The sequence below is a fragment of the Leucopleurus acutus genome (genome assembly GCF_964270905.1).
Source record: "Leucopleurus acutus genome assembly, chromosome: 19".
In the NCBI taxonomy this organism is placed as follows: domain Eukaryota; kingdom Metazoa; phylum Chordata; class Mammalia; order Artiodactyla; family Delphinidae; genus Leucopleurus; species Leucopleurus acutus.
This window is the reverse complement of record NC_139161.1, coordinates 50,847,068-50,861,489: the sequence shown is the minus strand read 5'-3', so window position 1 is coordinate 50,861,489 and position 14,422 is coordinate 50,847,068. Positions and strand designations below refer to the sequence as shown.

Below are 14,422 nucleotides of genomic sequence, written 5' to 3'. Positions count from 1 at the left end.
AGAGAATATCATACTAAGTGAAGTAGGTTAGAGAAAGACAAATATATGATACCACTTATATGTAGAATCTAAAAAATAATACAAACGAATCTATATACAAAACAGAAACAGATTCACAGACATAGAAAACACACTTAAGGTTACCAAAGGGGAAAGGGAGATGGGGAGGGATACATTAGGCATATGGGATTAACAGATAACAAACTACTATACATAAGAAGATAAACAATAAGAAATTACTATATAAAACAGGGAACTGTATTCAATATCTTATAATAACCTATAATGGAAAATAATATTAAAAAATATGTAACTGAATCAATTTGCTGTATACCTGAGACTAACACAGTATTGTAAATCAACTATACTTAACTTAAAAAAAACCCACATCTTTTGGTTAAAAAAACTAATAAAAAGACACAATTACTGGTACAGTAGAGATGTGAAAACATAGGAGTACTGTGCATGTATGTCTATGCCAAAAAAAAATTGTAAATTTAGATGAATAATTTTCTAGGAAATATGAGTTACCAGAATTACCTCAAATAGAAACTGAATAAACCATAACCATAAGAGAAACGGAATCAATAAACAGAATTCTTACTCACAAAAGGATGTCACAGGCATAAGTTTTATAGGCAAATTTTAAAAAATCTTCAAGGAAAATTTGTTCCTATCTTTTATATACTGTGTTAGTAACAAGAAAAAACTAGAGAGCTATCCACTTCATTTTGTGGGATTAGTACAACGGAAGCAGTAATACTAGTGTACCAATAAACCAGTCTTGTTTATGACCATAGACTTTAAAATCCTAAATAAAATTGACTTCAGGGACTTCCCTGGTGGTCCAGTGGTTAGGACACTGTGCTTTCAGTGCAGGGGGTGTGGGTTCGATCCCTGGTCAGGGAACTAAGATCCCACATGCCACGCGGTGCAGTTAAAAAATTGTTTTTAAAAAATTGATTTCAGCGGAGTATTAAAACATAGTATATACCGTGACCATGCATACTAGGAGCACAAGGATAGTTTAACATTGCAACATCTATTGATGTAACTCACTGCATTAACAAATGAGAAAAACCAGAAAGCACATTCAATAAAAGTTAATACACTTTAGTAATACGAGTTCATACTAGTTCCTAGCAAATGAGGAATTGAGGGGGCCTCTCTGTTTCTATTAGAAACTAACAGAATATATTATACTTCATGATAAAACAAGATAAGAAGGCCTATTGTCAGTACTTTAATTCATTTTAATACTGTAGGTCCTCCTGGCCAATGTAATAAAATAGAAAGAAATTAGTTATAAAATTTGGGAAGTTAATGATAATTTTGTCTCTGTGGAGTCCATATGATTAACAAAATAGAGGAACCAAGAGAATCCACACTATTAGAACTAAAGAGAGTTATCAGCATTGTTGGTATGAAGATCAATATAGAAGAATCAATAATGTTTCTCCATATCAGTAACAACTAGAGAAGTAAAAGAAGAAAAAGCAACCCTGAAGTAAATAAAAAAAAGAAAAAGAATCATAATCCTTAGTCACTTGGGAATAAGTCTAAACAAAGGTGTGCAAAACTTTTATAGAGGAAAGTTATAAAACAGTGTTAAAGGACATAAAAGAAAGCCTGAATAAATGGAATGGGATACCATGTTCATAGGTGGAAAGACTTAGTGTTGTAAAGATGCTAACTTTCACTTCAGTCTATAAGTTCAGAGCAATTCCAGTGAAAATCTAGTTTATTCCCTTTTGGATCTTCCAGACTGTCTTCAGATTTAGAAGGAAGAACAGGCTCAAGAAGATGGTGACCCACTATAGGTAACTGCCAATTTATAGGAAATGCAAAGAAAAAAGGAACAAGTTCATCTATGTTATAGGTATGCAGTTAGCAAATCCAGACTGTGCGAAGTTCTACGAGACAACCTAGTTTCCTCAACAAATAAAGTACAAGGAGAAAAGAGATGGAGGGAGAAACCTATAGATTAATAGAGACTTAAGATATATATCAACTAGCTGTAGTATATGGACATTTTTGGATTCTGATTCAAAGAGCTGAACTGTTTTAAAAACATTAGACAAGTGGAAATTTCAAGACTGGTTTGATGATATTCAGGTATTAATTTTTTTCAAGTGTGAAAATGGTCCTTATAAAGTGAAATAAGGCAGTCAGAAAAAGACAGTATGATTTCACTTATATGAGGTGCCTAGAAAAACTAAACTTAGAGAAAGAAAGTAGAATGTGGTTGCCAGGGGCTTAGAGGAGGCAGGGAAATAGGGAGTTGCTGTTTAGTGGGTATAGTTTTAGTTTTGTAAGATGACAAGTTCTGGAGATTGGTTGCACAACAAGGTGAATAACTTAACACCACTGAACTGTACACTTAAAAATGATGAAAATGGTAAATTTTATGTTACATGTACTTTAAAAAAATGGCCTTTATCTTTTAGGGTTACATACTGAAATATTTATGGGTAAATGATAAGTTTGAGAGGTCCATTTCTAGAATGGTAATATGAGGAGCTCCACAGACCCACTGCCCAGCAAAACTTGGGAAAATTATTTTAAAGAACAACCATTTAAAGTCTCTAGAAGTAGTCCTAAGGCATATAGCAAATGAAACATTTTTCCCAGAAAATCTGTTAAATCTTGGTAAAAACAGAGTCTGGGACATTTGATCCATGAACCACTTCCTCCTTCTTCTTTCCCAGCCTGGTGTGATGGAAACTGCACTCCAGGCAGGTGATGCTGGGAACACAGGTTTCCCTCTCTCCTGAGTTCACAGTTGAGGACCATAGAACTCGCCCCACCCCAGCCACTTGTTGTAGAGGATAAGTATCAGTTGAGTGTGGCCAAGAGATCTGGAACTCTTTTCTTCCCTCTGGCCCCTATTCCTTAGGATGCAGGCTCTAACTTGGGTGCTACATACTGAGAATATTGGGGCCCTGATAGCCTTTGCTCTAACTTGTTTGTTGGGTGGAGGTTCTATGCTGGGAGAAGCAAGCCAAGGACATCAGAGGCTACCACTTCATCTCCCGCCACTCAGTGCCCTGTTCCTAAAGCAGATATATCACTCAGAAGAGCACCAGCAGGTGAGTATAGAGTTTGACGGATGTGGGTCAGGGAAAGAGATACTCAGAAGGGAGCCCTGCGAAAACTGTTGTCATCCCAGTGACTGCACATGTCCAAATCTGTACCTTCTGAGGAGCAACATCAGAGGTTTCACACTGCAGGAGTTGGAGGAAGTGGGAGAGAAGAAATAGACTTTACTAAAATCCAGTCAACCACTAAACAAACAAACAGCAGACGACAGTAACAAGCTGGTAAGGGAGTAGGGCTGAACCAGTACCAGAGTTATTGCAGTGTATTACAAAAATGTTTTCAAACAAAAAAAAATTAGGAGAAACTGTGGCCCGTACAAAGGAAAAAAAACATGCAGTGCGTATGAGGGTGACCAGATGTCAGATTTAACAGACAGAGACTTCAAGGAAGTCATAAGTACATTTAAAGAGCTGAAGAAAACTATGCTTAAAGAAGTAAAGTGTGACAGTGTTTCATCAAATAGAGAATATCAATAAGGAGAAATTGTAACAAAGAACCCAATGGAAATTCTGGGGTTGAAAATCATAATAACTAAAATGAAAAATTCACTATAGAAGCTCAACAGTAGATTTGAACTGGCAGAAGAAAGAATTTATTAACTTAAAGATAGGTCAGTTAAGATTATCCAGTCTGAAGTACAGAAAGAAAAGAGAAAAATGAAGAGCATTGTAGAAATGTGGGACATCATTAAATATGTCAGTAAACACATAATGGGAGTGCTAGAAAGAGAAAAGAGAGGAAAAGAAAAAATAATTGAAGAGGAAATGGATGAAAAATTTCCAAATTTGATGAAAAGCAGTAAACTGCACATCTAAGAAGCTCATTGAACTCCAAGTAGTATAGAGGTGTGCAAAGAGATCCACACAGAGACACATCATAAGATTTACAGCTGACCTCTCATTAGAAACAATGGAAGCAAGGCAGTGGGATTACATTTAATGCTCAAAGGGGGGGGAAAAAACTTAACCAAGAAGCCTATATATAGCAAAAGCATCTTTCTAACATGAAGATGAAATAAAGATATTCTCAGATTAATAATAAAAAAAAAAACGGCTTCCCTGGTGGCGCAGTGGTTGAGAGTCTGCCTGCCGATGCAGGGGACATGGGTTCGTGCCCCGGTCTGGGAAGATCCCACATACCGCAGAGCGGCTAGGCCCGTGAGCCATGGCCGCTGAGCCTGCGCGTCCAGAGCCTGTGCTCTGCAACAGGAGAGGCCACAACAGTGAGAGGCCTGCATACCACAAAAAAACAACAACAACAAAAACCCAAAAAACGGAGAGAATTTTTTTCTTAGCAGACTGCCTTATAAAAAATACTAAAGGAAGTTCTTCAGTTGAAAGCAAGTAATTATAGACAGTAATTTGAATTCACATGAGAAAAACAGAGTCCCCAGTAAAGGTAATTGTGTATTTTTTATATGTATATATATACACATAAAATACTACACATATATTTATATTTGCTTTATTGAGCCCATAGCAAATGGAAATTTAGTATATTTGCCAATATCAACACAAAGGAGTTGGATGGGAGGAAAGCTATATTGGACTAAGGAAATGACACCAGATAGTAATTCCAACCCACAACATCAAGTGGAGAAAGCCAGAAATAGTATATAAGAAGGGCGATATAACAGATGGTATAAATATATACTTGGTCTCCTTTCTTTTCTCAGATTTTTAAAGACAATTATATGAAGCAATAAGTATAACAGTGTATCATTGGGTGTATAACATATGTAGGTGGCAGTGTGTATAGCAATAATAGCATAGACATGGAGAAAGGGAAGAGAGCTATAGAGGAGTAACATTTCTATGTTTCATGGGTATTAGGGTTATACAAATCTGAAGTAGATTCTATTAAGATGTATATGGTAATAAGACTTACCTGGTGGTCCAGTGGGTAAGACTCTGTGCTTCCAATGCAGGGGGCCCGGGTTCGATCCCTGATCAGGGAACTAGGTCCCGCATGCCTGCTGCATCTGAGAGTTTGCATGCTGCCACTAAGAGGTCCACATGCTGCAACTAAAAAGATCTTGCATGCCACAATGAAGATCCCATGTGCTGCAAGTAAGACCCGGTGCAGCCTAAATAAATAAATAAATATTAAAAAAAAATAGATGTACATGGTAAGCCCTAGAGCAACCACTAAAGAAATAACACAAGAAAATATAATGAAACAATTTTGAAAGGAATTAATATGTTACATTAGAAATTATTCACTTAAGTCAAAAGAAAGCAATGAAAGAAGAACAGGAGCAAAAGGACATAAGATACAGTAAACAAAAGTTGCAAACTTAAATCCAACAATATTGTGATATTAATAGTATTAAATGTGAATGGATTAAAGAATCCAAACAAAAGGCAGAGAGTTTCAGAGTGGTTAATAAAACAAGATCCAACTATATGCTGTCTAGTTGATACATTTTAGATTCAAAGATACAAATAGAGTGAAAGTGAAAGTCTGAAAAAAATGTATTTTGCCTACAGCAACAATAAGAAAGCTGGAAAGACCATACTAATATCAGGGAAAATAGATTTTAAACCAAAAATGGTAGTAAAGAATGACATTTTATAGTGACAAAGGACCGATCCATCAGGAAGACAAAATAGTTACATACACATCTAACTACAGAGTCCCACAATACAGGAAGCAAACTGACAGAAATGAAGGGAGAAATACACAGTTTGACAATAAGAGTTGTATTTTTCAGTATTCCACGGAGAAGATCAACAAGGAAGTAGAAGATTTGAGTATAAAAGGAGTGATAATACCATGTTTGTTCTCTGACCACAATGGAATGAAATTTGGGAAGCTCACAAATATGTGGAAATTAGGTAATACACTCCTGAGTAGTCAGTAGCTGGAAGAGAAATCACAAAGAAAATTAGAAAATGCTTTGAGATAAATGGAATTGTAGACATACCATTCCAATCCTTATGTGATGCAGCTACATCAGTTCTTAGACATACGTAACTATAAATGCCTGTGTAAAAAATGAAATATTTCAAATCACTAATCTTTTACCTTAAGACACTGGAAAAAGTGTTAATGAAACCTACAGCAAGTAGAAAGAAGGAATTAATAAGATTAAAGTAAAAAATCAGTGAAGCACAGAATAGAAAAATCAGTGATGAAAATCAGTGAAACTGATAGTGCTTTCTTTGGAAAGACCAACAAATTGACAAATCTTTAGCTAGATTGACCAAGAAATGAATACAGGGCCATTACTACTGACCTTACAGAAATTAAAAAGAAGTGTAAGGGAATACTGTGAATGAGGAAGTGGACAAATTCCTAGAAAGATACAAATACCAAAACTGACTAAAGAAGTAGAAAATCTGAATTAGACCCATAGCAAATAAAGAGATTGAATTGGTAATTAAAAAACTACCCACAAAATATGAAAAGAAAAGCCTAGGTTCAGATGGCTTAAGTAGTGAATTTTACCATATGTTCAAAGAATTAACACTAATTCTTCTCAAACTCTTCTAAAAAGTAGACAGGAGGATGCACTTCCATACTCATTTTATGAAGCTAGTATTATTACCCTATATCAAAACAACATGGACATCACAAGCAAAAAACAAAACCAAAAAATTACAGACCAATATTCCTTATGGATATAGATGCAAAAATCCTCAGCAAAATACTAGCAAGAAAGTCAGCAACACATAAGAAGAATGATATACCATGACTAAATTGGATTTATCCTAACAATGCAAGGTTGGTTCAATACCTGAAAAATCAGTTAATGTAACGCACCACATTAATAGGATGAAAAACAAAAACTTACGATCGTCTCTAAAGACACAGAAAAGGCATTTGACAAAATTCAACACCCTTTTATGATAAAAACACTAACCGAACTAGGAACAGAAGGAAACTTCAACCTGATAAAGGGTATCTACAAAAAGCCCGAAGCTAACGTTATCACACTTAATGGTTAAAGACTGAATGCTTTCTCCGTAAGATTGGAACAAGACAGTGATGTCCACTTTCACCACTTCTATTCATCCAGAGCAATTAGGCCAAAAGGAAACGGGGCGGGTGGGGGAATAAAAAGGAATCCAGATTGGAAGGGAGAAGTAAAACTATTTCTATTCTTAGATAACCTCTTTTATATAAAATCATAGGGAATCCACTAAAAAAACATTTGTAGTAATATATGAATTCAGCAGGGTTGCAGGATACAAGATGAATATACAAAAACCAGCTGTATTTCCATACACTTGCAACGAGTAATCTGAAAATGAAATTAAGGAAACAATTTCAGTTACAATAGCATCAAAAATGAATAATAGAACTTCCCTGTCAGTCCAGTGGTTAAGAGTCCACGCTTCCACTGCACCACTGCAGGGGACACAGGTTCAATCCCTGGTCCGGGAAGATCCCACATGCTGTGTGGTGTGGCCAAAAAAAAAAAAAAAAAGAATAATAAAGAAATTTAACAAGTGTACTTATTGTACACTTACACTCTGGGAAGTTCAAAAACACTGGTGAAAAAAAACTTAGAGGTCTAAATAACTGGAAAGACATCCCATGTTCATACATCAAAAGATTTAGCATTAGCAATACTCCCCTGATATACAGATGTAATGCAGTGTCTTTCAGTATCTCAGTTGCTTTCTTTGTAGAAGTTGACAGTTTGACCCTAAAATTTGTGTGAAAATGCTAGGGATCCAGAACAGCCAAATATTCTTGGAAAACAAAGTTGGAGGAATCACAAAACTTACTACAAAGCAACAGTAATCAAGATAGTGTGTGGTTCTGGTATAAGGATAGGAGTAATTCAGTGTAATAGAATTGTGAATCCAGAAATATATACGAAAAATTGATTTCCTGCAAGGTGCCAGAACAATTTAGCAGGGCAGGAATCATCTTTTAAATGAAGTGTATTGAGACATCTGCATGTCTACATGCTATAGAAGGACATTGGATCCCTGGCATCTACAAAAGTGTCAAGGACCTAGGTTTAAAAAGTAAGCTATAAAACTCTTAGGAGAAAATGTAGGGGTAAATCTTTGTGACTTTGGATTCAGCAGTGATTTCTTAGATATGACACTACAAGCAGAAACAAACAATGAAAAATTAGATAAGTTGGACTTTGTGAAAAATTAAAAAATTTTGTGCTCCCAAGTACACTATCCAAAAAGTGAAAAGACAATCCACCAAATGGGAGAAAAGTTTGCAAATATTTTATCAGATAAGGGACTTTTATCTAGCTTATATAAAGGACTCTTACAATTCAATAATAAAAGACAGCCCAATTAAAAATGGTGAACAGTTCTGAATAGACATTTATCCAGAGAAGATACATAAATGGTCAGTAAGCACATGTTAAGATGCTCAATGTCATTATCTACCAGGGAAGCACAAAATTACAATGAGATGCCACTTCACACCCATTAAGATGGCTATATCCAAGTTGGTTAATAACAAGAGTTGGCAAAGATGTGGAAAATCAAAACCCTCATACATTGCTGACAGGAATGTTAAATGGTCTAGTAACTTTGTAAAACAGCCTTTCAGTTCCTCAAATGGTTAATCATAGAGTTACCATTTGACCCAGCAGTTCCACTTCTAAGTATATACAAGAGAAAAGAAAACAGGTCCATGTTTTCGTAAGAAAACATGTCCATACATAAATTTCTATGTGAATTTTCATAGCAGCAGCATTCATAGTAGTCAAAAAAGTGACGAACAACCAAATATACGTCAACTGATACATGAATAAACAAATTGTTTTTGTTATTCCTCCATAAAAGGGAATGACATACTGATAGTACAACATAGATGAACCTTGAAAGGACTATGGTAAGTGACAAAAGCCAGTCACAAAGTATGTATGATTCCATTTATATGAAATGTCCAGAATAGGTGATAGGGATAGAAAGTAGATTAGTGGTTGCCTAAGACTGCCAGGTTAGAGGGTTGGGGGGTGATAAAAAGTATTGGATTTCTTTCTGGGGTGATTAAAATGTTCCAAAGTTGATTGTGGTGATGGTTGCACCAGTCTGTGAATACGTTAAAACAATGAGCAATCACTACACACCTATTAAAATGGCTCAAATCTAAAACACCAAAAGCTGCTGATGATGTGGAGCAACAGGTACTTTCATTCATTGCTGGTGGGAATGCAAAATGGTACAGCCACTTTGGAAGGCAGTTGGGCAGTTTTTTACAAAAGTAAGTATACTCTTAGCATATGATTCAGCAATTTTGATCCTTGGTATTTACCTGAATGAATTGAAAATGTATGTCCATGCAAAAACCTGCACATGGATGTTTATAGCAACTTTATTCATAATTGCCAAAACTTGGAAGCAACCAAGATGTCCTTCAGTAGGTGAGCAGGTGAACTGTGGTACAGTGGAATATTATTCAGTGTGAAAAGGAAATGAGCTCTCAAGTCATGAAAAGTCATAGAGGAAACAGATGTGTATTATGAAGTGAAAGAAGCCAATCTGAAAAGAATCTGTGTATTCTAACTGTATGACTTTCTGGAAAAGGCAAAACTATCGAGACAGTGAAAAAGCTAAGTGGTTGCCAGGGGTTAGGAGGATAGGAGGAATGACTAAGCAAAGCAGAGAGGATTTTTAGGGCAGTGAAACTTTTCTGCATAAGATTGGTGGACACACATCATTATACGTTATCCTGATGTAAACTGTGGACTGCGACTAATAAGGATGTGTCACTGTAAGTTCAGAGATGGTGACAGAGGTACTGCTGTGGTGGGGGATGTCAGCAGTAGAGGAGGTTGTGCGTGGGGAGGCAGGGAGTTTATGGGAACTCTGTACTTTCTGCTCAGTTTTGCTGTGAACCCAACATTGCCCTAAAAAGTAAGGTTTATTAATTTAAAAAAATGTCTGGGACTTACCTCAAAACAATAAGTTGTAGAATGCAAACTGGTGGATGGGACAAGATTGCCTGTGGGGGTATGGTTGCTGGATCTGAGTGATTGGTGCATGAGGCTTATAATAATTTTTGGTATCTGGGAGGCCAAGTCCCCCCACTTTATTCAAAACTATCATGGGCTTTTAAAATTATTTACTATGGAAAATTTTAAACATACACAAGATTATGCTAAATATTATAAATAATGCTATACTAGTCTAGACAATGTAGTATTGGCATGAGAATAGACAAATAGACCATATTTATAGCATAGAGGTTTCATAATCAGATCCACATTTATGTAGAAATATGATATATGACATAGATGACATTATAAACATGGGAAGACTGGGGCAAGAGTTTAGAACAAGGGGAACATCTGTATAGAAAAAGTAGATTCCTAGCTCACACGTGAATGCCCCTGAACTATAATAGCTGATCTATTGGTACTCTGGTATTGCAGTTAACGAATGAGGTAGTTGCATGTATTAGCAATCTCAAAAACTGATGGATGTGAGGTAATTGCAGAAGAATACTATGCTACGAGAGCCTTAAGGTTTAAAAACCTGTAACATAAAGGTGTGAAATATGCATGGTAATGATAACTCCAAATTCCTGATAGTTGTTACTCTGAAGAAAGTAGTGTATTTGTAATGTTTCATTTCTTAAGGTTAAAAAGAAATTGAAGCTGATGTAGCAATAATGTTAAAAATTATTAAGCCGGGTGATAGGTAATAGGTGTCCATTACAGAATTCTTTATATTTGTTTCTGTGAAATATTTTATAAAGTATGAGTATCACCAAATGAAGTGTCTTGTTTGGATCCTAATTCAAACAAATCTTCAAGAAGACATTTTAGTGGCAATTGGGGAAATTTCACTAAGATTGAGTATTAGATTATATCAAACAATTATTAGTTAGGTGTGACAGTGGCACTGTGTATATGTAAGAAAATATCCATGTTTTCAGAGATGCATATGTAGTGCATTAGATACTGTAATACAGTTTCTGGGACTTACTTTTAAAAAAGAATAGTTGAAGTAAATGGCAAAATCATTATAATTGGTGATAGGTATGTGGAAGATTGTTGTAATATAATGCTCTCAACTTTTGAGTTTGTAAATCTTCATAATTACATATGCAAAAACAAAAAAATTGTTCTTTAATAATTTGTACTATTGGCTACCATGTTTGAAATGCTTTGTTACAAAATTTTTTTAAGTTCTGTTTGTTTCCTGGTTTAAATATACACATATACATATATTTAACATATATACTATATATCATGTATAATAAATAATGTATATTATGTCTTATGTAAATATTTATAAAGTGAGTCAGGAATAAAATTTGATCCACTCTTCCTCCAGGATCTCTATACTGCTTTTAACTGTGAGGAAGCATGCCAAAATTAGTATTTAGGTTTATTATTTATTTGCAGTTTTTCTTTTCATGGTGACAATGTGTTAGTGAATAGCTCTGGGTGATCTCCAAGAAGTCAAAAGTAGCAGGGATAATTAGCATGAGGTGGTGTTAAGTATATAAACTTGAGCCTTGACAGAATTGTATTAATTTCTCAGAAATTAATAAAGTATTCCAGAAATAATGCTTTGTCTTTTATTTCACATTTTATGAAATAGCACTTAGAATATAGAGTTGATACACACACACACTTTTGTGGTTTCACGTGTTTATGTCTTTACTCAGTTTCTGGGTCATACCCAGTCACACACCTACCACTATTTATTAGATAGCCATCTTGCCTTCAGGATACTTTAGATAGTTACTTTCTGCAACTAATGCTTATAAGTGTCTGGCTAGTGTTTCAAAATATTTTAATAGTGGGGACAAAATGATGTGAAACTGACGTTGAGAGAGTAAAGATTTCTTAAATGACTTCACTTAAAATTAGTATGACTAGGTTTTTTCCTGTTATTTGAACTACCAAATTGTTAATTCCTGTGATTGTTTGATAATGATGAATATCTTTACAACTTTTAAAAGTTCTTTCATTGATACTATCTATTTGACGTTTTTCAAGTACTTAGAAGTTTATACAGAAAAGTGTTGCCATTATTCTGGCTTGATGGCCTTGTGATGCCATTAAAGTTACACAGCTGTTAGTAGTAGCGTTAGAACTTAAATTGTTTTCATGGCTGGTCGAGGTAGTTATTGTGCTCCGTAAAGGAAATTGATGACTTTGCAAAGATGAACAGTTCTTCTGCATAAATATTTTTTAAAAAGAAAGTTGAGGGCTTCCCTGGTGGCGCAGTGGTCGAGAGTCCGCCTGCCGATGCAGGGGACACAGGTTCGTGCCCCGGTTCGGGAAGATCCCACATTCCGTGGAGCGGCTAGGCCCGTGAGCCATGGCCGCTGAGCCTGTGTGTCCGGAGCCTGTGCTCCGCAGCGGGAGAGACCACAACAGTGAGAGGCCCACGTACCGCAAAAAAAAACAAAAAAAGAAGTTGAGACAAACAGCAGCAGACTGGGAACAGTTTTGTAAGATAAAATAGTATTAATATCTAGTATGTATAAAATATTCTCCCAAATTAGAAGAAAAACAATTCATTGGAAATCACAGGTAAAAGATATCACCAAAGAGGAAATACTGGTCGCTAATAAATGTATGAAAAGATACTCAACCTCTCTATTAATAGGGAAATACAGATTTTAAAACTCACCATTTTCTACCCATGATGTGGGCAAGGACTTAAAAAAATGGAAAATAGTGACTGTTGGTAAGGGTGTGAGAAAACAGACACACCCCTATATACTGTTGGTAGGTTCATCTTTTTTGGAAGTCAATTTGGCCGAACAGATATCCTACTTAGGCTTAAATCATGTAGTAGGCACATCAGATCAATTTAATATTTAAGAGATGGTAAAGGGGTGCCAAGAAATTAATCCCAACTTTAAAAAAGCCTAGACCTAGTTATCGGCCATGTACTCTGGCTTTCTTCTTTTATTAACCATTTCTTGAATTGTGTTTCAATAACTTGTTTTATCATTAAAACAACTTTCTGAGGTGGGTATTTTTATTCTAATTTTGTAGATATGGAAACTGAGGCCAGAGAGGTTAAATAAGTTAGCCAGTGGGTGAAAGAGCCTAAATTTAGTTCTAAAACTATGTGGCCTTAATCACTCTTTGGTTAGATAGTTAATAATTGATTCGTGATACCCAGCATACGTTAAATCTTACCTTTATTAAAATGATTTTCTAAGTTAACATATAAAAAAGTAATGCTTAATTTTTTCATTAGAATGTCAGCCTGATAAAGGTAAACTTTTCATTAATGGAAAGTCTTTTACTTTTTTTCCTAGAGGATCTGAAGAGGCAAAATGCAGTTTTACAAGCTGCACAAGATGATTTGGGACATCTTCGGACACAGCTGTGGGAAGCCCAAGCAGAGATGGAAAATATCAAGGCCATTGCCACGGTGTCTGAGAATACCAAGCAAGAAGCTATAGATGAAGTGAAAAGACAGTGGAGAGAAGAAGTTGCTTCACTTCAGGCTGTTATGAAAGGTAAAGATAAAGACAGATCTATTTTATGATTTTCTAAGCTAACTGATTCTGATGATTGAGAACATTTTCAGAAGGTCTTAAAATATATCCTGAGTTTCATTTATGTTTCATTTGTGGCTTTATGTATTACCATCTTCAAGATGTACTGTCATATTCAAAATAAAAGGGAAGCCAATGGGTATATCATCTGTATCTTTAACAAATTTAATAATGGAGAATTATGATGAGAGTGTTACAGAGATACTGCATTAAATGAAAACTATAGTTCATTATAAGGTTTAAAGCAGGGCTTCATAATGGATTTTCTTATAGGAGAGGCAGGCCAGTAATGTCAATGAATGAAGCTGTGTGTGGGCACAGGAAGTGTGCAGAACTGGAGAGACCTCCCATGCAAAGAGTGAAGTTACTATTTACACTTATTAGTTCCAGCTAATTATTGCCCATCCAGGCCAGTGTTGCCATAATTTTACATTGTAAAGAAAAATTTGGATTTTTATGTGAAATCTTCACTCAGTCTATGAGGTAGAGTGGCCTGTGGGTTAGAATAGGCTTTATGAGCTACCAGCTGGTGACCTTTGGTCCAAAGGAAGAGTAGCAGTTTAGTCTCTATCAACTTTTAGCACTAGTGCTTATTAATTCCTGCATTTCTGAAAAAATGATAATGAAATAAGCTGCCCCCTGAATCTTTGGGTTTCCAGAATTAGTTTTGTTAATAATATAAATGTGAAATAGTGATGACACTTTTTCCCGTCTTCGCAGTTATGTGTCACTTTTGTCTTAGTACTCTGTGAGAAGGCAGGGAAGACAAGCACTGTTTTCTGAGTTTGTGGCCATCACCTAGGGATTACTCTAAGCCTCATGTTACATTCCTGACCATAACAGCTTACCCAAATAAGAATTC

At 35.5% G+C, this 14,422-nt stretch overlaps 1 protein-coding gene across 2 annotated transcripts in view; it reads left to right on the top strand.

The window, feature by feature from the left end:
- The window catches only part of RABEP1 (rabaptin, RAB GTPase binding effector protein 1), a 104,209-nt gene that overhangs the window by 43,390 nt on the left and 46,397 nt on the right, over nucleotides 1-14,422 (top strand). For both annotated transcript variants that reach the window (XM_082860192.1, XM_082860191.1), the window contains exon 3: nucleotides 13,318-13,521. In XM_082860192.1, the coding sequence (XP_082716318.1) occupies nucleotides 13,318-13,521 (204 nt within the window). The remainder of the gene's footprint in view (nucleotides 1-13,317; nucleotides 13,522-14,422) is intronic.